General features: G+C 62.9%; 8 protein-coding genes across 8 annotated transcripts; 3 read left to right on the plus strand and 5 right to left on the minus strand.

Moving 5' to 3' along the window:
- Positions 1-196: 196 nt before the first annotated feature.
- Positions 197-1576, minus strand: COLE_02734 (uncharacterized protein; the record flags this gene model as incomplete). Its single annotated transcript, XM_018423397.2, has 1 exon — positions 197-1576. The coding sequence occupies one exon, from the start codon at positions 1574-1576 to the stop codon at positions 197-199; it is 1380 nt and encodes a 459-aa protein (XP_018278217.1).
- A 1731-nt stretch (positions 1577-3307) lies between these two features.
- Positions 3308-5102, minus strand: COLE_02735 (uncharacterized protein; the record flags this gene model as incomplete). The annotated part of the gene is made up of 3 exons (XM_018423398.2): positions 3308-4095; positions 4698-4936; positions 5029-5102. The coding sequence occupies 3 exons, from the start codon at positions 5100-5102 to the stop codon at positions 3308-3310; spliced, it is 1101 nt and encodes a 366-aa protein (XP_018278218.1).
- Positions 5103-6854: 1752 nt separating this feature from the next.
- On the plus strand, positions 6855-10622 carry COLE_02736 (uncharacterized protein; the record flags this gene model as incomplete). Its single annotated transcript, XM_018420867.2, has 6 exons — positions 6855-7414; positions 7454-7622; positions 7657-7752; positions 7800-7997; positions 8062-10360; positions 10417-10622. 6 exons carry the CDS (start codon positions 6855-6857, stop codon positions 10620-10622), a joined length of 3528 nt encoding a protein of 1175 aa, XP_018278219.2.
- Positions 10623-12247: 1625 nt separating this feature from the next.
- On the minus strand, positions 12248-12817 carry COLE_02737 (uncharacterized protein; the record flags this gene model as incomplete). Its single annotated transcript, XM_018423399.2, has 2 exons — positions 12248-12346; positions 12380-12817. 2 exons carry the CDS (start codon positions 12815-12817, stop codon positions 12248-12250), a joined length of 537 nt encoding a protein of 178 aa, XP_018278220.1.
- Positions 12818-14612: 1795 nt separating this feature from the next.
- COLE_02738 (uncharacterized protein) lies at positions 14613-16122 on the plus strand (the record flags this gene model as incomplete). The annotated part of the gene is made up of 2 exons (XM_018425423.2): positions 14613-14704; positions 14760-16122. 2 exons carry the CDS (start codon positions 14613-14615, stop codon positions 16120-16122), a joined length of 1455 nt encoding a protein of 484 aa, XP_018278221.2.
- Positions 16123-17575: 1453 nt separating this feature from the next.
- Positions 17576-18915, plus strand: COLE_02739 (uncharacterized protein; the record flags this gene model as incomplete). The annotated part of the gene is made up of 4 exons (XM_018424988.1): positions 17576-17725; positions 17955-18400; positions 18438-18581; positions 18771-18915. The coding sequence occupies 4 exons, from the start codon at positions 17576-17578 to the stop codon at positions 18913-18915; spliced, it is 885 nt and encodes a 294-aa protein (XP_018278222.1).
- A 221-nt stretch (positions 18916-19136) lies between these two features.
- Positions 19137-19892, minus strand: COLE_02740 (uncharacterized protein; the record flags this gene model as incomplete). The annotated part of the gene is made up of 1 exon (XM_018425424.1): positions 19137-19892. The coding sequence occupies one exon, from the start codon at positions 19890-19892 to the stop codon at positions 19137-19139; it is 756 nt and encodes a 251-aa protein (XP_018278223.1).
- A 258-nt stretch (positions 19893-20150) lies between these two features.
- Positions 20151-22271, minus strand: COLE_02741 (uncharacterized protein; the record flags this gene model as incomplete). The annotated part of the gene is made up of 7 exons (XM_018423400.2): positions 20151-21269; positions 21305-21562; positions 21598-21696; positions 21747-21772; positions 21816-21874; positions 21910-22055; positions 22128-22271. The coding sequence occupies 7 exons, from the start codon at positions 22269-22271 to the stop codon at positions 20151-20153; spliced, it is 1851 nt and encodes a 616-aa protein (XP_018278224.1).
- Between the last annotated feature and the right edge of the window lie 527 nt (positions 22272-22798).

A 22798-nucleotide genomic window follows, 5' to 3' on the forward strand; every position in this document is an offset into this window, starting at 1 on the left:
AGTGCACCTGCCATTGTTCTTTCACTTGAACCCTGCCTATCGCCGTCAGTCTGCATCCGGGACGGAGAGAAGATTTCTGCATACCCAGGCGTCTTGCGGTCTCAAGAAGTGAGACGAATGAAGCAGAAGCGGAATGTGGCTCGGCCGTCGGACCTGCCAACACCCACCCCACCTATCCCCCAATCCACCATCTGCATCACGCATACTGCTTATAGCACAGCCGCTTCATGTGCGGCGGAATGTCGAACTTGACCATCTCGCGCGGCATCGCGGTGACGGTCATGAGGAGGCCGCCCTCGAGATGCCACGCGATGTGGCAGTGGAGGGGCCAGATCCCCGGGTTGTCCGCGACGAAGCGGATGACGGCGTGCCCGCCGGGGGGCACGACGAAGGTGTCGCGGCGCATCGGGTTGGTGCGGTTGAGCGTGCTCGAGTCGCCGTCGAAGACGCCGGGGCCCTGCGACATGATCCAAAAGCTGTGGCCGTGGAGGTGGAACGGGTGGGTCGCGAGGTCGTGCGGCGCATTCACGATGAGGTCGACGACCTCGGGCTGCGTCGTGAGCAGGTTGTGCTGGGGCCCGACGAGGCGCGCGACCTCTTTCGGCCGGTGCGCGTTGCTCGCGTTCACAAAGTAGACGGCCGCGACGCCGTCCGGCAGCGGGCGCCACATCCGGTCGTTGAACGTCATGCCGCTCGACCCGTCCGGCTTGAGGAACGCGCCGTACACTACGCTGTGTTGCAGCGTCGGCAGCGGGGCCTCGAGCGGCACCGCGGGGGGGAAGATCGTGCGCGGCCCCGCGTCGTATTCCCCGTCCCGGATCTTTGGGCCGGGGACGTCCGGCGGCGCGCCCCGCGCCCCCTTGTACCGCAGCACGCCGAGGGTCGTCGCGTTAAACTTCGGGCCTTTGTACACTTGCGCCTCGACTTCGAGGTGCACGCGCATCCAGTAGGCTGCGGGCGGCTGGTCGAGCGTCACGAGGATGGAGTAGCGGTGGCCGACGTCGAGGGAGAGTGTGCGCGCCTCGTACGGAGCGAGCGAGACGCCGTCGGCCTCGATGACGGAGAACGTGTGGTTGTCGATCGAGAAGGTGTAGGGCACGAGCGAGCCCGAGTTCACGATGCGGATGCGGTACGTCTTGCCGCCGACGAGCTCGGCCTCGTACTGCGCGGTCGGGACGTGTCCGCACCAGTTGACGCCGGGGTGCTCGTCCGACGGGTAGAGGTATGCGCAGCGGGCTTGGGACACGCCGTTGATGACCGCGCCGTCGGGGACGGCGTCGACGGGCCGCCGCCCCGTCGTCTTGGTCGGCAGGTCGCGCGAGCGCGTGTTGTACACGTCGCCGATCATGAGCGTGAGCTCGTCGTCGTACGGCTGCTTGGACGCCGGCTCGTTCGGCGAGTGGATCACGATCGCGCCGTACAGCCCGTCCGTGTACTGCATCCCCCGGTGCGAATGGTACCATGCCGTGCCGGGGTTCTGCGCGTACCAAACATAGCTGGCGTTGGTGCCCGGCGGGATCCCGCACCCGTTGATCGACATCGTGCCGTCCATAAAGTTCGTGCCACGCTGCCACATGCCGTGCCAGTGGATCGAGGTCGAGTCGTTCAAGTGGTTGTGGACGTTGATGACGATGCGGTCGCCGATGTTGGCTTCGATGAGCGGGCCGGGCGAGTGCCCGTTCACGGTGATCATGTCCTTCTCGATGGCGCCGGGCGGCGCGCGCACCGCCGAGACGACAAAGTCGTAGTATCGCGTCGTGGGCGGCTCGTCCGTGTCCCAGTGCCGGTGTGAACCGAGCCAGCGGGCCGGCGAGCCGACGAGCTCGGAGCGCGAGATGCGCGGGAACTTGCTCCTTGAGGCATCGGTGTCGGGGGGTGTGGCGGTCGGGGTGTTGGGGGTGTTAGTGGATCGCGCCCAGTGGGGGTAACACGCCCACGTCCCGCAGACGGCTACGGCGACGACGGCGGCGATCGCGAGGGCGACGAGGTGTGGCCGGCGCGCCGGCTTGGGCTTGGGCTCGGGCGCCTCGCCCTCCGGCGCGAGCAGCGGCGCCTTGTCGTCCCACTCGCTAGAGGTGCGCTCGTTGTGCGTGTCCGTGAGCATTGTGGGCGTGCAGACCCAACGCTTGACCAAGCTGCCTATATGCCTCCTCCCATCGACCGGCCTTCATGTCGGCTCGCGAATGATCGCCCGAGATGAGTACAACATCTTTGTCTGGACCCGATGACGGCATGATGCCCGAGACAAGACCGAGACGTCGACGCCCGTCGCTCGGTGTTGTGCGCTCCCGCCTGCCAGTGTCCCGGTCCGTTCCTGGTCTGCGTCTGCAGCAACGAGGGGTGTCGATAATGTCCTGTTTCAGCTATGCGATCTGGGGCGACCTGAATGGTACGGAAGCGGTGTCGGGCGATGGAGCAGTGGTGCAGGCAGCGTGGAGTGCGTACTCGATGAGTACGCCGGTTGCTCATCCGAACAATGGCGCGTGCAGTTCCGCACGTGCAGTTGCTCTGGGCATGAACACTGCGGCGGCTTGACGTCGGCATGGCATCCGGACGCTGGCGTGCACCGACGTTGGCGCAGCGTTCGACACGCCCAGCAAGCCATTCGCTCGCGCCAGCCAGTGCAACAAACCTCTTCGTGCGCTGATGTCGAGTGAGTTAGGCATGCCCTCGTATCCGGCGCGTGTCCGCTGCATTCTCCAGCGTGCACCGCTGGACAAGCGCCGCGTAGACACCAGCGCAGTCTCGGCTCGTTCTTCCGTGTCCACAGAAATCAGTGTGTCAAAGTTAGTGGACATATGTGATCTGTGTGGGGTATCCGCACGTAGGAGGACTGGGGCAGACGACGGCAGGCTCTGGCCATGGCCGAGCGTCCCATCCTCGTCCTCTCATGTCCGTTCGCTACGCACGTGCTGCACCGCTGGCCGCTGGCCGCCGCTGAGCGCCGCTGTACGTGTCAGTACGGCCGAGTCATGAATGATGGCTGGACCGGCGCGGCGAAGGGCCTATATCGCCCACATTCCGGATCGAGAGCACGACGGCCGGCCCTCGGTCAGCCGTTACTTGCGGATGGTGACGTATTTTCTGGCTGCCGCTTGCAGCTTCCGGCCGTCCTCACTCGGCTGCAAGCCTTTCGCACCCCCCGCCACCCCGACACCCTCGCGCCCTTGGGGCGCTCGTGCGGCTCCATGGACTGCTGCATACAAGATGTGCTATATACTAGACTTTGTTTTGGGTGTGTGGTAGAGATGGCGAGATGGCGAGATAGCGACAGGGTATATCCTCCCACTAGCTACTAGGGGCTTGGCTAAGCCTTTGCGATGATGACGCGGTGCTTCTCCTTGAGCTTGTCTGCGGCGGCGAGGATGACGCGCGCCTGGTCCTCGAAGCTGTCCTTGCAGACAAACAGAATGCCCTGGCACAGGACGGCCTTGAAGATCTGCGCCGACATGCCCTGGTACCACCCGGCAAAGCCCTCTTCACGGTACACCTGCTTGAGGAGCTCGATGGCGCCGGTGGGGCGGCGGTGCGCGCCGTGCTTGACGGCGTCGGCGTAGCTCTCGCCGTCTTTCACGTGCTCGAGCTCGCCGACGTGCTCGGCGCAGTGGTGGTCCTCCGGCCCGGCTTGCAGGCGCACCTTGGCAAAGATGTAAGGGTAGGTCACGACGGTCGCGAGCGTCTTGGACGCCATGCCGAGGAAGAAGGACTGGCCGACCGAGAGTTTGGCCTCGCCCGAGCGCTCGAGCAGCCACGCTTTGCCGCGCTCGAACACGCCGTACGTGATCGCCGGGTTCACCGTCAGCACGAGGCCCGGCTTGAGGCCCGTCCACAGGGCCGTGATGCCGCCCGCGGCGACGATGCTCTTCGCCGTCTCCATCAGCGTCGGCTCGTGCGCCGCCTTGCCCGTCGCGCCCGGCGGCGGCACCCACAGCTGCTGCCGCGTAGCCACGACCGCCACGGGGATCGTGAAGATCTGCGCGAGCGCACCCGCCGCAGCGCCGAGCGAGAGCTCAGAGCCCGTGCTCAGGCCCGCGCCAGCCGCCTTCTTCACCGCCGTCCCGCGCAGCCAGCTGTGGAAGAAGAAGTAGGCGAACTCTGGGGCGTTAGCGCATATTGGAGACAGGTAAAGACTAGTCGAGACAATGTGAGACCACTGCACACACAGCGTGGCGCAACGGCAAGGCAAGGCCAGGCAACCGAAGCCACGCCTTATTGCTATCGGGGCGCAGCGCAGGCACTGCCCATCTCGCCATCACACCTCTTTCGATGCCCTTGCACGGGACAACCGGCAATGTGATCCGAGAGCCCATCTCGCTCGCTCTCGCCATGTCGCTAGGTCTAGCCCTCTGGCACTCGCTCATACATCCCCACACCACCGTCGGTCGCCCCGTCGGGGGAAAGATGACAGCCGACGCCCTGGCATCTCGCATCGCGCTCCACACCTGGCCCTGGTCTGTGCACCTCGCAGGCAGTGGGTGGCGTTTGAGCGAGGGCCCCCAGGAATTTCGGCGAGATGGCATATCCGTCTGAGCGGAGGCTCAACACCACGGCAAGCCTTAGTCGAGCGATCGCGAGCGAATGGAGTGACTGATGAACGACTCGCCTGGCCTGACCCCCGACGTGCACTTTTTGCTTCGCCGGAGCTCGGCTTTCGATTCCCGGCCCCGCCGTCCGCGCTCATGTACACATCTACTCACGCATGGAGAAGCAGTTGATCATGCTCGCGCTAAAGCCCTTGAAGGCGCCCGAGATGCCCTCGGACTTGATGATGCGGAGGACCATGTTGATCAGCTGCCACTTTCTAATGCGGCGGCGGAGGAAGGCCGACATGCCGGCCTTGCGGGCGGCCTTCTCGTCCTCGCGCTCGTACGCGGCCAGCTCGGCGGTAGTGGATGCCTGGAGACGCGTCTTGGCCGTGTCGAGGGGGTAGACGAGGCTGGGTGTGAGGGGAGGGGCATAGGAAAAGTGGAGCGGAGGGTGGCGGAGATGACGGGGAGGGGAAAAGGCACCGGTGGAGCCGAGACTCACGCATTGGAGAAGACGGCGCCGAGGGCACCAGCGAGGGCGGAGCCGAAGGGGGTGAGGGGCTGCTGCTGGGCCATTGCTGCTGAGGAGGGAGGAGGAGGGGTGAGGGAGAGTGGGGATCAAGAAGGAGTGGTGGGGGTTGGAGATGGAAGGACAAGTAAAAGGCTGTAGATGGGGGATGGTGGAGTCGGCTATAACTGGTCATGATCTCGTTGTCGCATTAAGGCGAACATGGTCCCGGTAATTTACATGCCGGACTCCGGGTGGCCAACTGTGCACTCTCTGCTGGGGTGGGAGAAAGAGCGGCGGCCATCACAACTCATTTGATTCCGTCTCGTCGTTTCGCGTGTTGAATTGTCTCAAAACCCCACAGCTCTCAGCTCTCAGCTCTCTCAGCTCACGGAGAGCGCTCTTCTACTCTACGGAGTTGCGGGCAAAGCATGCAAGCAAGCAGCTCGCAGGTTTGATGGTCGAAATGTTACCCCACAATCTCACGGTCTGTCATGACCAGTCGTACTAGTCACCTGGAAGCCACGGTCTCGACGAGTCCACCGGGCCATGTCGCCCACCGACCGATATGCTCACGGCGTCGTCGGCCCCCCCTTGTTACCATTCACATCACGTTCACGCCACTTTCCTTGCAGCTCTTGCGTCATGCTCTAACTCTTATAACTTGACCAAGAACGCCTATCGCCTGGCATATTATCAGTTTCCTGTGCGATCATATTCCACCGCTACGCGCCATGCACCATGCATCCATGCATCTATGCATCCATGTCATGCAGTCCTGTCCACTGGATGCGCCTTGCCTCCACCGATCCCCCCCCCCCCCCTCCCCTATCGGCGCCTCTGCACCAGCATTCCCCACAGCCACAGCACTCGGAAGCGAGAGCGCGTCGTGTTGGCCCATACCTCGTTCGTAATCTTAGGATATCTGCGGTGACGCGACGCGGACTTGCACCGTGTGGACATCGTGTACATCGTGTACATCGTGTACAGCTTGACAGAAAGTCAGACGTCCGCAGGGGCCTAGGATCTGCGCCACAGGGGCAGGAACACCGCCGCCACACCGCCACATGGCACATCCTGCCTCCGCCTCACCTGATCACGGAGCGCTGGAGCAGGGCCAGCACGGAGCTTGAGCGTCCGAAACCACCACGGGGATTCGTGTCCATGCCCGGCGGCAGGCATTAGCGTTTATGCATGAGTGTAGAGCGGGGGCTGATGGCCGCGCGATGATGTATGTCCGACGCGTTTGGGGGTTGTCGGCGGGCGATATGGGATGCGGGGGGGAGCTTGGCTGGCAGTGGGAGATTCCAAAGATAGCACAGTTGTAAACGGTGGCTAATGGGGGGCTAATGGGGGCTAATACGCGTAGTGCATAGTGTACCTGATATACCGGGAGATTCCTGAATAGGACGCGGGGAGTGCAGGCTGAGGAGCTGCGTCATATTGGGCTGGAGTGAGTCGAGGGTCAGTGCGGGCAGAGCGGGCAGAGCGGTTGGCAGTCTCCTCCACTGGATTCACAATGCACAGCTCATCTTCCTCGACTCCTCCTCCTCCTCCTCCTCTTTTGCTTTCTCTCATCTACTCATCTCCTCATCTCTTTCTCTTTCTCTCTTTCTCTCTCCCTCTCCTTTTCTGCACACATACACACACACACACACACGAGCTTCCATCCACCCTCTCTCCCCTCACTCTCCATTCCTCACCTCCCACCTCTCCACCTCCTCACCACCACACACGTCTCCTCTCCCACTTACCCCTCCCTCTCTCCCCTCCTCCCTCCCACTCCACTCTCTAACCCCCCAACGGCCTCTTCAGACGCCATGAGCAACCCTACCCAACCCCACAACGGCTCTGCAACAGCCCCCGACCCTCGCCCACTCAATCTCACAACTGGCGTCCCACCAGTCCTCACACAGACCCCAGCCACTCCTATCGAACCTCCTCCCCAGCAGGGTAAGACCCAGCCTGCACGCCTTCGCCGTCTCGCAGCCAAACCACTCAAGCCCCTCAAGCTCGCCGCGTCGGCAATCTCATCTGCGCGTCACGGCGGCTCCACACCTATCCCCGGTACGCCCAGCCACGAGGAAGACATAGTCTTGGACGCACGCCTTGGCCCACAGCCACACCGCTCCGGTACCGCGTCTTCCTTTGGCTCCCTCAGCGACGCACATCTCGACGCAGAGCCCAAGGTTCGCAAGCGACTCAGCTTTACCCGCAAGAAGGAGTCACCTGCCGCGTCCCTCGACCCTGTGCAGGTCGCTTTGGCCGCGCGCGGACCCCGGCGTCCCCTGGACGGTGAGGAACCGGCTGCCGTGTTGCGGGTGCGCGTCGTGCGTGCCGAGGATCTCGTTGCCAAGGACCGCAATGGCTTCAGTGACCCGTAGGTGCAACAACGCGTGTACACCACACTCACTCACAGCTTTGTGTCTCTGACCTTGGCGCCGGCGACCCGATTCACCACGCCTGTGGTCAAGCGCACCCTCAACCCTTCCTTCCCTCCAGAGTCGAGCACCTTTGACTACCCCCTTTACCTCAGTCTGGCCGCGGTGATCGGCGGGCGTGGCCTCGAGGGCGTCATGTGGGACAAGGTGGGCTTGAGTGGAGGTCAAAGCTGACAGTCAGGACCTCATGCGCAAGGAGTACATGGGCGAGTTTAATGTTGGTGCCGAGCACTGGTTTGGCGGCCACGACGTTCGTCTCTGGAACGATAACCTTCCTGTGAGTGACGAAAAACAAAACCATATTGCGCTGCTGCTGACAACCAGGTCCAGTCGTTTGGGCTGATCTCGTCGCGTCGCCGGCAAAAGGTCTCGGGCAGTGTATCGCTCCAGATTGGGTTCCTACCCCCTCCTGGTTGTTCGGATTCAGCGGATGCACTGAGCAAGGTGACATCAATCTATGACTCTCTGCTGTCGCGCGCGTTCATCTCTGGCGAAAACATGAGCGTCTTGGGTGTTCCCGCGGTACGTCATATTTGTCCGACGGGACTTGCTGCGCATGCCAACGTACCCTCGCTGACATTGACAGCACGAGGGCATCGGTACAGTCATGGTGTCTCGCGACGGCGAGGGCGAGCGCAAGTCGCGCTTCCAGGTCCTTGGGTCTGCGATGACTGCCCCCTTCTCTGGCGAGAAGGATGCAGACAAGAACCACCTCGTGTTTGACGAGTGCGATTTTGGCGACGATGGGCTGTCGAGCTCTGATGATGAGATGGAGGACGCGCTTGAGGGCGATGAGGAAAGCGACCTGCGCGAGTCACCTTTGGGTATGGACCAGAGCCCATTGGACTACGCTGGCGAGCAGCTGCTGTCGACTTCTCCTTCTGCTGGTCTCAGTAGTCGCCGCTCAAGCGGTGGCTCGACACCTGCGACGCCCAGCGCCACTACGTCGTCTCGCCGCCACCGCATCTTCCGCCGCAAGGGTAGAAAGGGCAAGACGTTCCACCTGGCCCAGGGCCAGGACAAGGGTGTGCAGGGCATTGTTGTGATGGAGGTGTCCAACGCCACCGACTTGCCCAAGCTCAAGAATGCCCTCCGCGTTGGTTGGGACATGGACCCCTTTGTGGTCATCTCCTTTGGCAAAAAGGTGTTCCGCACGCGTGTTATTCGGCACTCGCTCAACCCCACATGGGATGAAAAGCTCCTGTTCCACGTTCACGAGCACGAGACGAGCTATACCATTCAAATGGCGGTCCTCGACTGGGACAAGGTGTCGGGCAATGACATGGTTGGGCACTGTACTCTGCCCCTCGCCGAGCTCATGGCGCTTGCACCAAAGCCCAACCCGGAGACTGGGCTTTACGCCAAGGGTGAAGATGGCAAGCATGAGAGCAAGGAGTTTACACTCCCGGTTGTGACTGCCAAGGACAAGTCGTGGGAGGCGCGTCACTCGCCCACGTTGACAGTGCGCGCCAAGTATGAGCCGTATGATGCTCTGCGCCAGCGCTTCTGGCGCCAATACACTCTGCAGTATGATGCGGACGACACAGGCACCATGTCCTTTGTCGAGCTCACCACCATGCTCGACTCGCTCGGCTCGACTTTGACAACCCAGACGCTCGAGAGCTTCTTTACCCGTGTCGGAAAGAACCCTGACAATGGCGACGAGCTCACAGTCGACGAGGTTGTGCGCGCGCTTGAGGAGGAGGTCACAAAGCCGCCTGATCAGAAGCGGAAGGTGACCACTCTGCACGACGTGGACACGCAAGAACTGAACGAGCGGCTGCTTGCGGGTTGGCCCAAGCCGCAGACGACGACGGACAGCAGTGATGCCTCGACCGTTTCTGTGCGGGACGAGTCCAAGACATCGACACTTCCGCCATCGGATGCCCACTCGCCGTCCAGTTCAGATGCCGAGGACTCTTCAGAGCCTCAGACTGAGGATCAGGTGGAGCGCGTCATTAACATCAAGGAGTGCCCGCTGTGTCGGCGCCCGCGCTTGGGCAAGCGCAGCGAGAAGGACATTATCACGCATCTGGCTGTTTGCGCGTCGGCTGACTGGAACCGCGTTGACCGCATTATGGCGGCGAGCTATGTCACGTCGAGCCAAGCACAGCGCAAGATGCTCACCAAGCTGGTTAACAAAGTGGCTGTCGGGCGCTACTCGCTCGGCGCCAACTCTGCGAACACTATTGTGCAAGACCGCTTGACTGGCCAGCTTCAGGAGGAGAAGATGGCGGTGTATGTGCGCATTGGTATCCGTGTGCTGTACAAAGGGGCTGGGTCGCAAATGGCACGCGCGCGTGCCAAGAAGCTCCTCAAGTCGCTCTCTATCAAGCAGGGTATCAAGTATGACTCGCCGGCATCTGCGGCAGATATCCCCGGCTTCATTGCGTTCCACCATCTCAACGTGGCGGAAATCGCGGACCCGCTGGACTCGTTCAAGACATTCAACGAGTTCTTCTACCGCAAGCTTCGGCCCGACGCACGCCCTCTTGACGAGCCGGACAACCCTGGCCGTCTGGTCTCCATGGCCGACTGCCGCATGATGGCGTTCAACACTGTAAGCCAGGCGTCGCAGATCTGGATCAAGGGTCGTGACTTTACGGTCTCGCGGCTTCTTGGCCCGCGCTACGCGCCCGTCGCGCACAAGTATGAGGGTGGTGCGCTGGCCATCTTCCGCCTCGCGCCGCAAGACTACCACCGCTTCCACTCGCCCGTGCGCGGGCGTGTCGGCAAGATGACGCTCATCGACGGCGAGTACTACACGGTGAACCCGCAAGCGATCCGCTCCTCGCTGGATGTGTATGGCGAGAATGTGAGGCAAATCGTGCCTATTGAGAGCGAGGAGTTTGGCACTGTGATGACGGTGTGGATTGGAGCGATGAGTGAGTTCAAGGGCCGCAGAACGGCACTCGTCGAGCTGGGCATTGCTGACAGACAGTGGTAGGCAGTATCGGCACGACGGTGCAGGAGGGTGAGATGGTCGAGCGCGGCCAGGAACTGGGCTGGTTCGCGTTTGGCGGAAGCACAATCGTTACGCTTTTCGAGACTGGCCGGGTGAGCTGGGACCAGGACCTGCAGGACAATGCTGCGGCGGCGATTGAGACGCTGGTGCGCGTAGGCATGGGCATCGGGCGCGCCGAGTAGCGCGAGTAGGCAGCGGTCAAGTAGACGTCGGTAGACGTATAGCAGTAGAAACTGTTTTGTCATGTAACATACTGTGCTCATCAAGTAGAGTCTATCAGCGGGCGCCGAGGCGGCGCCCTTGTAGTCGCGCCATGCGCCATGCGCCACACCTTGTTTCCTGCATGAGGGCATGTCAGACTGTCGAGGACAAGAAGTCCGTCGGGTGTCGGGGCACCATGCGCCGAAGATGCCGGCGGTTACCGAGTGGGCAGAAGTGGGCCGGGTGGTCGTGTTCGCGAGGATAGGAGAAGGGCCGGTGCACGTGGAAAAGTTGGGCGTACGGCGTACGGCGTACGATCACGTACGACTCGGAAGGCGCGCGGTGTGTAGTGGACGGGTGTGCTGCGTGCCGACCGCGTGCGCCGGCCGAGTGCGAGTGCGAGTGCGAGTGCGAGTGCGCGAGTACGCGCGAGTGTAACGCGAATGTAGTGAACATGGCGTCAGAGCCGCGCCGCGCCCGCCGGACCGGGATTCACCTCGCGCTCCCAGCTCCAGCGATACACGAGATCGTTGTGCGCCTCGATACGCAGCCGGCGCCGGCCTTCGTCGTCCCCGATGCGCTCGAGGTCGCGGACGAGCGCGGCGTGCGCGGCCTCCAGGCGGCGCTGCCACGCGTGTTGGCGCGCGTGGGGGGCGTGGGGGTGGGCGTGCGGGCGGGGCGGGACGTCTTCGTGGCGAGGGTGCGCGTGTGAGGCGAGAGGGGGCCGCGACAGTGGACGCACGGGGTGCGTCGTGGACGCCGTCGGCTGCTGCATGTGCGCGTGCGCCGCGTGTCGGGGCTGGGGTTAGCATTAGCAAAGGAGCAGCGTACCGCCGCCAACGCGGGTGTCCTGTTCATGGAGAGCGATCGAGATGGAGATGGAGAAGGGCTGGATCGGCTCGAGGATGAACAAACGCGTCGTGCGGGATTCGCATGCCGCACCGGGTATGATAGCCGGTGATGTCATATTTTCGGGGTGGTGGGTGGTGGGTGGCCAGGTGGGGATGCGATGGCGTCGTGTCAGTGTGCATGCAGTGTAGAGCGGCACGGCGACCGGATAGCAGACGGGCACCGGACACAGGCAGCAGACACAGACCGCAGACACAGACACAGGCGACAACGGCAGACATAAACCGGCTGCAGGCTGCAAGCAGGAACGCAGGTACAGGGCCGACTGACTTCCGCCCGAAATTCTCCATCCGATCTCCGATCTCGCTCCCTCCATCGTTCTCCACGCCGTATCGCGATCTCGACGGTCTCATCGGCTCAGGCTTCGGGAGAGGGCGCCGGCACGGGGCACGGGGCACGGGGCGCGGGGCACGAGGCACAGGCTTATCGCGACGATGCACGCACGTCATTTATAGTGGACTAGAGCTACAATTTACAGCTATCGGATGGAGAGGCTGAGGGGCAGGGCGGAGACAACGAGGAGGAAGACCAAAGAGAGGAGGCCGAGGGGAAACACGCAGGGAGACTCGTCCGAGGGGGACATGCCAGAGGCCAGAGGGAAACTCGTCGGAGGGAGATATGCTGGAAGGAGACACGCCGGGGACAGCGTCGACCCAAAGAGTCGAGTCTGATGAGCCATACTTGAGTCGAGCAACCCCTACGGCACATCCAAATCACACGGCAGCGTGCTCGTCGTGGCGAGCGGCGAGCGCGCGCCCGTACTCCGGCGCAAGGGGCGGGGGCGCGGTGTACATGTCTGGAGTTAGCGCAGCCAGATGCCAAGACATACAGAAGGCTCGGCGATGCGCGCGAGGCGCGGGTCCTTGTTCTGCACGACTTCGCGCGGGGGATATGCGGTGGTGTGGGCGCGCGTCGCGGGCGACGGGTGTGCGTCCCGCTCCCTCCGCCGTCCCCTCCTCTCCTCCGGCGCGACCGCCGGCTCAGGCTCGTGCTCGTGCTCGTGCTCGGCCTTCGTCTCGGGCCCGGCGGGGGGAGGGAGCTCGAGCTCGTGCTCCTCCTCCGGCGACGTCGGGGGCGATGGCGAAGAGGAGGAAGAGGAAGAAGAAGAAGAAGAGGGGAACGACGTCGAGCCGCATGCGTGCAGACACGCGTCGAGGGATGGACAGGAGAACGCGACGCTCGAGAGCGTGCGTTTGGGGACGGCGGAGCGGCCTCGGCCACGTGGCTCGGGCGCACATGCGCGCCGCTGGAGTCTGCTTGCGCTCATGAAGTCGGAGGTCGGAGGTCGGAGATGGAGTGAGAGATGGATAGAGCCTGGGTCGGGGGCCGTGGCGTGAGAAGTGGGTGGAATGCAGGGCCGTGGCGGACGGGGCTGGCGGCTGGCAGGTGACGAAAGTGGATCTGTGCTGATTGCGAGCTGAGGAGAGGAGGGGAGACAGCTGAGATTGGATCAGATGCGATGCGTTGGCGATGCAATGCGATGCGATGCGAGCGACGAACGATGATGAAGAGATGAGATGAGATGAGATGAATGCATCTTGGAAACAGCTTGCCGCCGCATTGTGCTCGAAAGATGGCGGCCGGAATGCGGAGAATCGCCGCGCTCTCTGATCGACGGAAGCGGATCTGGCCCGGCCCGACATCCGCGGTGGAGGCCACCACGGGGTGTGGAGCGCGGAGACGTCGGACAAGTCGGGGGTGGCCGGGGAGATGTCTCTCTGTCCCTCGCTTCGCTCCGCCGCCCCGCCGCCCCGCTCGCTGCGCGGCCTGCGCGGCATGCGCGGCCTGACGAAGGCAACCTTGGCCACTGATAGCCCGTGCATTCCGCACTGTGGCCCAGGGGTTGACTGCGACGACACATGCCCGAGCAACTGGGCAAAAAAGTGGAGCGGCGCGCGGCGAGGGTGGGAGACTCGCTTGCATTGGGGACACACTCGGAATGGCCTGGGCCGAGGGGTAGGCTATTTCGGTCATGTCCGCTGCTCTGCTCAATGTCTCAGCCTCAGTCTAGTTCTTTGTCGAGGGGCCGCCACGGGGAGAAACAACGCGGGCTGTCGCCTCCGCTCCAAACCTGGGTCAACTTTTCCACGCCTTGATGACGCCCTGGGTTGTTGTCATGTTGGTGCATGTCATGTCACGCTTCGACGGCGCCGCCCATGCCGGGCAGCCGTCACATGACAGTGGAGCAGGAATTGTGGAGAAGCGTATCTTGTATTCAGGCGCATCGGGAGAGACCGGAGTAGTGAGACAAGGACTGATAAGAGCACAGTCGAGTGCCCAAAGCGGCGGCAATCCATGTCGCGTGGCAGAATGCTTATCGCGATGCTCGGTGCCAAGCGCGCCACAATCAACTCGCTGTTGCTCTCCTGTACACTCGCATCTCCTCCTCCTCCTCCTCCTCTCGCTCGCTCGCTCTCAATGCATCTCCAGACGCACGCGCTAGACAAAGATCGCGAGTACCCCCGCACGCCCAAGATACGCTGTATCAACGATACAACGATACCTTTCCCTTCCAATGAGGAGCCATCGATCACCCAATGCAGCCCATTAGCCCATCAGCCCATCAGGTCCACTGCACTGCGCCACGGACACGACACGGAGGAGCGCGATGCCCGTCGCGCCGAGATGCATCTCTCGGGTCTCTGGCCTCTGCTCTCTGGCCTCTGCTCTAGCCCTTGCTCTCTCTAGCCCGTCCGATCTCTCGACTCGGCTCACGCGCAGTCACTCTCTGCTTACACACTCACACTCATAAAGGACGCACATCCCGCGTCACTTGACATTCTTTCTCTCCAGCACTTTCCTCTCCTCTTCTTTCTCACCTCGGTACACACGCCCGCCCGCCATGGTGGTAAGTTGGTCTCTAGCCTCGCGCTTGCATCGACGCGCGCCGCCCTCCAGTCTCCGTCGTCGCCAACGTCTCTCATTACTCCTCCCCTGCTCTCGTGCCACTTTATCCATCGCCGCCCCTCCTCCACCTTCCCCGCCTCGTCAACACCACCTCCCCCCCTCTCAGTTGCACACCCTAACTCCAGAACATCTCCTACACAGAGACCTCGGGCGACATGCTCGCCACATACGCCCCCGACACGGACCCCGCCCTCTACAACCTGGGCGATATCGCGTTCGTGCTGGCAGGCATGGCCCTCGTGTGGCTGTGAGTAGTTGTCTCTCATCATCCCCCCTTCCCCCCGTGCCCCCACTTATTCCAGTATGATTCCTGGCGTCGGCCTCTTCTATTCCGGCCTCATGCGCCGCAAGAACGCGCTCTCCATGATCATGCTCTCAATGTGTGCTATCGCGGTCGGCTCGTTCCAGTGGTTCTTCTGGGGCTACTCCCTTACTTTCTCCGACACTGCTTCCGTCTTTATCGGCGACCTCAAGCACTTTGGCCTGATGAACGTCCTCGATGCGCCCAGCATGGGCAGCACTCGAATCCCCGCTCTCGTCTTCTGCGCCTATCAGTGCATGTTCGCCATCATCACCGTGGCCCTCGCATGCGGTGGCTTCGCTGAACGCTCCCGCATCGGCCCCGTTGGTGTCTTTATGTTTGTCTGGCTTACCGTCGTCTACTGCCCCATCGCATGCTGGACTTGGAACGCCAACGGCTGGACCTTTATTCTTGGCGGCCTCGACTTTGCCGGCGGCACCCCCGTCCACATATCGTCGGGCACTGCTGCTCTCGCCATCGCCTGCTACCTCGGCAAGCGGAGAGGCTACGGCACCGAGCGCCTCGCCTACAAGCCCCACAACACGACCTTTGTTGTCCTCGGCACAGTCTTCCTTTGGTTCGGTTGGTTTGGCTTTAACGGCGCCTCGGCTCTTTCCGCCAACCTCCGCGCTGTCCAGGCCTGCATCGTCACCAACCTCGCTGCCTCGGTCGGTGGCCTCACCTGGATGCTCCTCGACTGGCGTCTTGAGAAGAAGTTCTCCGCCGTTGGTTTCTGCTCCGGTGCCGTAGCCGGCCTCGTTGGAATTACCCCCGCCGCTGGCTTTGTCGGCTCGCCGTCTGCCGTCGCGATCGGGTTTGTCACCGCTGTCGCCGCCAACTTTGGCACCAAGATCAAGTACTTTGTGCGGATAGACGAGGCGCTCGACGTGTTTGCGTCGCACGGCATCGGCGGCTTTGTGGGCTGCATACTCACAGGTCTGTTCGCCGACTCGCGCGTTGCAGGCTTTGACGGCGCGACCGTCATCGCCGGCGGCTGGATAAACAAGAACTGGGTGCAGCTCGGCAAGCAGATTGCCGACGCCGTGTCTGGCATGGCATGGTCGTTTGTCGTGACCACGATCATCCTGTGGGCGATGCACTTTATCCCCGGCCTCCGCCTGCGCTGCAGCGAGGAAGAGGAGATTGTGGGCATCGACGACGCGTTCCTCGGCGAGTGGGCATACGACTATGTCGGCATGGACCGCGAGCTCGAGCTCGAGCACGAGCACGCGCCTGCCGAGCGCGGGCGCGCTCCGCTCTCGCCTAATGAGAAGGCGATGGAGCAGACGCGGGTACAGACGCCGTCGGAGAAGGGCGAACCCTCGGCCGACATGAGCGCTGCGCCGAGCTCGCCGCGCGAGTAGATCCCCCCTCCCGTTGACATTACGACATTACTAGACAGACACACTCTCTTAATTTTTCCATGTGCGGTAGTTGTTCAGGGCGCATATGCATATAGGTGGATTGCAATGGGGGGGCTTGAATGGGGAGCTAGTGTGGGGCAATAGCCGTGGCGGCCGATCAGACTAGTATGGAGCGCGGAGCACTTCGCGAGAGGAAGTGCAGGTGAGGACGAGAGTTGTAGTCGAGCAGCAATGAGTTGATGAAGACGGCAGTGATACCCGATGCCAAGCAGCTTGGTGCCACCCCAAGTGCCAGCAGTGCCACTAGTCACCAACCAAGTGGCACACCACTGAGACAGCCTCTACCGAGGCAACTGAACACATCTGATTGGCCCTCTTCACCTCTCCATCCGCTCCATCTCCTTTCCATCTCGTAGCGATCGCCAGCCAAGCCGTTGGGCGTGGCATGAATGCAGCATGCATCTCCGCTGGCCGCAGCATCGCTGAGCGTGGAGAAGGCCCTCCGCCTCCGCCCCGCTCTCCGCCCCCGCTCTCCGCCAATACGCGCCCTGATTTTTTCACGGGGCTCCTCGCAGCGTATTGGCCGCCGTGCCCTCCCTCTGCCCGGCCGGGAGATACGGGCATATCTCCCGGCCCATCGACAGCTGCAGTCTCCATCACACCATGGCCACGCTCGCGCTCACGACGTCTTCGGAAAGCGACTTGAAGCTCGCGTCACACGCGGCGGCGCGCGCGTCATCCACGTCGCGCGACAGATTCAGCATGGCGCGCATGGGCCGCGCGTTGAGCCCGGGGCGCGCGCCGGCGCCGCGGGGGATGGTTGGTGAGTGCGCGATAACGGAGAGGAAAGGGGGGGGGGGGGGGGGGGGGGACGCCTATCGGCCCCGCTGGATGTGATCGAGAGAGGAGGAGGAGGAGGAGGAGGAGAGGGAGGACTGGAAGAGGAGATGGCTTGGGCGGTGGGAGATAAGGCCACGGGCGAATCCGAGTCGAGAGAGATGGCGATAGCGAGCGCCAGCAGCACCCTCCAGCCCCTCCAGCTATCGTCGCCCCGAGTCTCCCCGTCTCTCCCCGTCACCCGCTACGGCCACGCTGGATAAGGCGCGGCATGCTCGGTGACGCGACGAGTCGGTGCAGATGCTTCTCTCCGAGCGGCCAATCACCGCCCACCCTCCGATAGCGCCCGTGCCGAGCTCTCCATCGAGCATCTCCATCTTCCGGTGCTCTCTCTGCCCTCTCTCTCCTCGCCTCGGGCCTCTCTCGGCCCTCGCGCACTCCCTCCTCGCCAGATCACGCCGCCACATCATCCACTCCTCTCCAAGGCTTGGCGGGGCCCTCCTTGACCACACTCACCCGCCGCCCTGTTGCCACCCAACCCCCCTCCCTCTCTCCCTCCCCCCCTCATATCTCGCTTCACGCTTCTTCTTCCACACACCCCCTCACACCAGACACAATGAACGACGAACACCGCGGGCGCGACCCGCTCATCTCCACCGGCCGCGGCGGCGCGGGCAACATTGTCCGCGAGCTCTCGCGTGGGCCCGACGACGCCCTCGCCGGCGTCGAGAGAGGTCGTGAGATTCGCGACCGCTCCGTTGACAGAGTGAGTGATGTAGGCCGGGCTTCGGGCTCGGGTCTTAGGTCTCGGGTCGGCCTTGGGTCAAGTGGTCTTCGCCACCTGACACAGCGTCTGTGTCGGGGCGTGGCTTGGGTTGAACGGCGCGCCCTCCCACCCTCCTTCCCTCCCACCGCCACCAACCACCCCTCTCTCCCACCGACCCCCACGCCCCCGCTACCACCCCAACCCTGCTCTCAATCCTTGCTCACACCAGGCCACCCACTCCGGCCGCGGCGGCGCAGGCAACATCCGCTCGCCCAGCCGCGACCCCAAGTCGCAGGCGATATGCGAGGCGCAAGAGGACGCGCTGCAAGACGCGCTCATCGCTGAGCGTCGCGGCCGCGCCGAAAACCAGACGTTCACCACCGGCCGCGGCGGCGCGGGCAACATCGAGAACCGCTCGCGCTCGCGCTCGGCTGTGCGCGACGTGCGCGACGTTGCCAGCCCCTCGCCCGCTTCGCCCCTCGCCCGCGTCGGCTCATCCAGCCGCACCAGAGCCGGCCGCGACGAGAGCCGCACCCGCGGCTTCCACGCCGGTCGCGGCGGGTACGGCAATATCACTGAGGAAGCGACCGAGGAGGAGCTTGCGCGCCGCAGGCAGGAGGAGCTGTACGAGGCCCAGGTCAAGAAGAAGTATGAGGAGGGCGAGCCGGCTCCTCTGTGAGTTGCCATGCAACGAAGGAAGGCTGACGGCCAGTAAGACGACCGGCCGCGGTGGCGCGGGCTCGGTCGCGCAGGACCTCGCTCCTGTCGACCTCGACAAGCTTACCCTCGAGGAGCGTGAGGCGCGCGACAAGTTCTACAAGGACGAGATCAAGCAGCCGATCCGTGGCGGGCGCGGGTGAGTGGTGGTGGTGGCAAAGGTGGCGCGGGGGGCGGTAGGCAGTGGGCAGCGGGCAGCGAAAGGATCTCCCTCGCAGCTCGCGACCGTGCGGGCCGCGTGCCAAGAGAAGATCTTGCCACGCAGCTGCATCTGATGTCGAAACGAACATTACACACCTCTTTCCCCTCATGACCTCGCTGACCCCAGCGGCGCCGGCAACATCGTCCCACGGGAGGAACGTGGGCGCGAGAGCAGCGGCCACCAGCACACGGCGAGCACAGGCAGTGTGTTCGGAAGCATGCTGCGTTCGCTGTCGCGCGCTGCCCGCGGCGAGAAGGAGCCGGCCAAGTAGCCGCCACGCTCCAGCTAGGCTAGACCAAGGCTTCACTGGCCCAGTTAATGTTGTCGTATACCTTTACGTAGTTGTGATGTGCATGTTTACGTGTGGGTTAGCGGAGCGGGACGGGACGCGCGTGGGCGGAGGAGCGAAGAAGGAGGAGCGAGCAGTGGCTAGAGTGGTAGACTGGGTGAGGGCTAACAGATACGCGAGTACAACATTCATCCCTTCCTCCGCTACTCCGTTTTCCGCTTCCCCACCCGCGCCGCCCGGATGACAGCGTATACAAGCCACGCCCATCCGGCCCACACGACCGCGGCAGTCCCAATCTCCACGGGGAAGCGGTACGCGGCGTCGGGCACAGGCAAGTGCGCGCTTACGCCGACCGAGACACGCGAGGCCCTGCCCGTCCCCCCGGCGGCGGGACACACCCACGCGCCCTCGACCCAGCCGTCGCCGTCGCCGTCGCCGTCGAATGGGACGTCGGCGTATGTGTCGTGCGCGAGCGCGGCCGCAAGACGGCGTACGCTGTTCCACGCGGGCGCGCGTGGGCTCGAGGTCGCGCCCGAATCCTCCGGGACGAGGTAGCGCGCGTGCAGCGGCACGTCGACAGTGCAGAGGTCGTCGAGGACGAGGTCGAGCACCGCTTGTGGTACGGGCACGGCTTTCAGGCTGAGAGGCGGGAGGCGGGGGTGGACGGGGCGTTCGATGTCGATTTGGGCGGGCGAGAGGGACCAGTGGGGGGAGGGAGAGGGAGGAGAGGAGGGGGAAGAGTGGGGGGGAGACGAAGGGGAGAGGGAAAGAGGGAAGGGAGAGGGCGGACCCCAGAGGTCGGCGAGCTCGTCGGGGTCCACGAATAATGCGTCGGGCAGGTGCAGGATCAGATGGAGGTGGCAGGAGGGCGCGGGCGCGGAGGGCGCGGAGAGGCGGAGATGCGGATGCAGCGAGGTGCTTAGCGTCGCGTTTAGCGTTATTGGGGCGGGGGAGGGCATGGCGAGTGCCAATGCAAGTGCGGTCGGAGAGGTTGACAGAGTCAAGTTGCAAGTCGTGGTGGAATGGGCAACCTCCACATCTGTTAACATCGCCCTCACACATACATGGTGCACCCCCGCTCGTAGGCATGACATACATTCCCACACCGGGTTTGCCTCGCGGTGCAGGTATCTACATAGTGGCCGCCCGGCCGGCGCGTTTATTGCATTAAGATGGTGGGGGTCAAAGAAGCGTTGAAGGAGGCCATTCAATCACATCTAAGCAAGAGAGTGCTCGGGGCGAGCGCGCGTAGGGCTCGAAATCACCTCGGCAATCTCGCGCACCTGCTGGTCGGCGTTGGCGTCGCGGCCATCCACAACATCGCGAATCAACTCCATAGTGTTCTCGAGCGAACGGCGGCGGTTCGACGGCGACGTACGCGTTGTGCCGAGCGACGTGGTGCGAGCGTGGCCCCGGCGGTAGCTGCCTGGCGTCGTGGGTGACGCCGGCGAGGCAGGCGAGCCTGGCACACCAGACGCGATGGGCGACGCGGGAGTCGAGTTGCTCGATGGCGACGCGGGCATGTTGACATCCGGGTCAATAATGTCGGGCGGCAGACGCTCATTCTCAATGTCCGACTTGCGCGCGTCGTCAAAGCCTTGGATAGCCTCCTTGATGCCCTCGGCCCCGTTAGCAAGCAGACCGGCGGGCAACGTCCCAGAGCCGGTAAGAGACTTGAGCTCGGACACGCGTTCCGATTCCTCGCGGAGGAGCGAGAAAACACGCGACATGCGGCCAACGGCAAGAATCTTGTTTTTGATAACCTGCCGCCGTTCGGCAGACACGTCGTCCGTCTCCATTTCCGGTGTGTCGGGTGTGATCATGGGCGTCTCCTCCTCCTCCTCGAGCTCTTCCTTGGTGCAGCAGTTGAGGATCGCAATGAGCATGTCGGTGATCTTCTCACCAACGAATGGCAGCGACCAAGTGAACACGTCCATGAAGTTGGGCAGCCAGTACGGGTGTGGCGTGCAGTTGAACTGGCGGATGTTCATAACGTTGGCCTCGTACTTGAGCACAGCGGCCTTGTTCGAGTACACATCGAGGTAGTTGGGCGCCGAGAAGATGGTCATGACCGAAGGGAAGCCCGTCGTCTTGGTTTTCTTGTACATGCGGTACCCAGCGTCCTGTGCCTCGTGAGCACGGATGATCGACAACAGGTTGTTGCGCTCCAGGAACTGGCACGCCGCATTGTACGTGAAGAAGAACGAGCAGCCACGGACGTGGTTGTGGATGAAGTTTTCGGATGGGTTCTTCTCATTGCCAAAGTCCTCCAACGGGTCGGCCCAGAGAATGTCGCACATGAGGCCGTGAGTAGGCGGCTCGCGGAAGCGGTTGATCTGAGATTAGCTGTCGTTTCTCTCAGGCTACTCACCGCACGCAGGTCATCAAGCGTGTGCAGCTCAGGCGACAGACCGCCGTGGATGCAGAGGAACTGCTTGTTCATGACCGCCGCAAGGGGAAGGTTGCAGAACGTCTCCATGCACGCGTTGTAGACCGTCTCCGAGTACTTGTGCTTGCACTCGAGCTTGAAGGTGAAGTAGTCGGTGAGGTGACGGCACTCGTGGTTGCCACGGAGAAGGAAGAGGGTGTCGGGGTACCAGATCTTGAGCGACCACAGGTAGAGCACACACTAGGGTCAGAGGATGATGTGACGGTTAAACCCACCTCGATCGAGAAGTATCCACGGTCAACATAGTCGCCGAGGAACAAGTAGCGCGTGTCGGCGGGGTTGCCGCCAACCTCGAAGAGCTTCATCAGGTCATACTGCAAGTGTCAGTCCGTGCTCGATCGCTCCTCCGATCGCCGTTGCTCACATATTGGCCGTGGATGTCGCCGCAGACTGAGGGTCAGCATTTGAGCTTGGATCGCGCTTTGCCACGTACCAGTGATGGGCGCGTCGACTTCCAACAGGTTGGGCTCGGAGCGCAGGATCTCGCCACCCCTGCTGTCAGCGTCGCTTGCGTCGTGATGGCCTACTTCTCGAGGATGTACAGGGCCTGCTCCTCGGTCAGACGACCCTCGCGGTAGAAGTGGTTCTTGAGGAAGGCAATGTCAGGCTTAGACCGGTCCTGCTTGCTCCAGAACTGGTCGTCGGTGGGCAGGTACATTGCTGGCGCTTGCACCTGGAGTCAGAGGGGGTTCCACGACGCGACTCGAGGAGGCGGAATGCGCCCAGCGCACGGAGCGCTACTCACATCCTTGACGACACGCTCGGTTGTGCTGACTGTCTCGCCATTCTCCAAAGTGTGCTGAGTAAAGTCGATCTCGGGGACGGGGATGGAGTTCTTGTTAGTGATTGCTCGGATGGCGTTGGCCGTCTGAGTCGTTGGGGACGCCATTGTGATTGGGAGGGTGGGTCGAGGTTGAGCTGTCCCGTGAATGGCGGGGAGGCGATGAGGCTAGGTGTTGAGTAAGTGGCGAAGAAATCAAGCGGGCGTCTGGAGTCGAGGCGGCCCGGTTGACGGGGGAGTGAGGGGTGTTGGGGGGAGAGAGAGAAAGTGAGAAGAGGAGAGAGGGAGAGAGGGAGAGAGGAAGAGAGAATGAGTGATGGAGAGAGAGAGAGGGAGACAACGTGAGTGAGAGGGATGGAAGGAGGGAGGAGGGATGTGGCGGCGGCGGCGTTGGACGTGACCTGAGCTGAGCCGCATGGATGGGTATGCGCTGTGTCACTAATTAACACAGCTAATGCCGCTAATAGCACTGCTCCCAATTCTAATTCTCTTCCCTCACCCGCCCTCGCCGCCCTGCCCCGCCCCAGGCTCCATTCGCGACGCGGGTGCGGGATCACTTCTTCCACCCAACGCGCCCTTCGCCATACGTCATACCGCCGCTAACCCCGGAATCCCCACGTGTATACAGCGTGGCT

This window comes from Cutaneotrichosporon oleaginosum (assembly GCF_008065305.1).
Source record: "Cutaneotrichosporon oleaginosum strain ATCC 20508 chromosome Unknown ATCC20508_contig02, whole genome shotgun sequence".
Classification (NCBI taxonomy): domain Eukaryota; kingdom Fungi; phylum Basidiomycota; class Tremellomycetes; order Trichosporonales; family Trichosporonaceae; genus Cutaneotrichosporon; species Cutaneotrichosporon oleaginosum.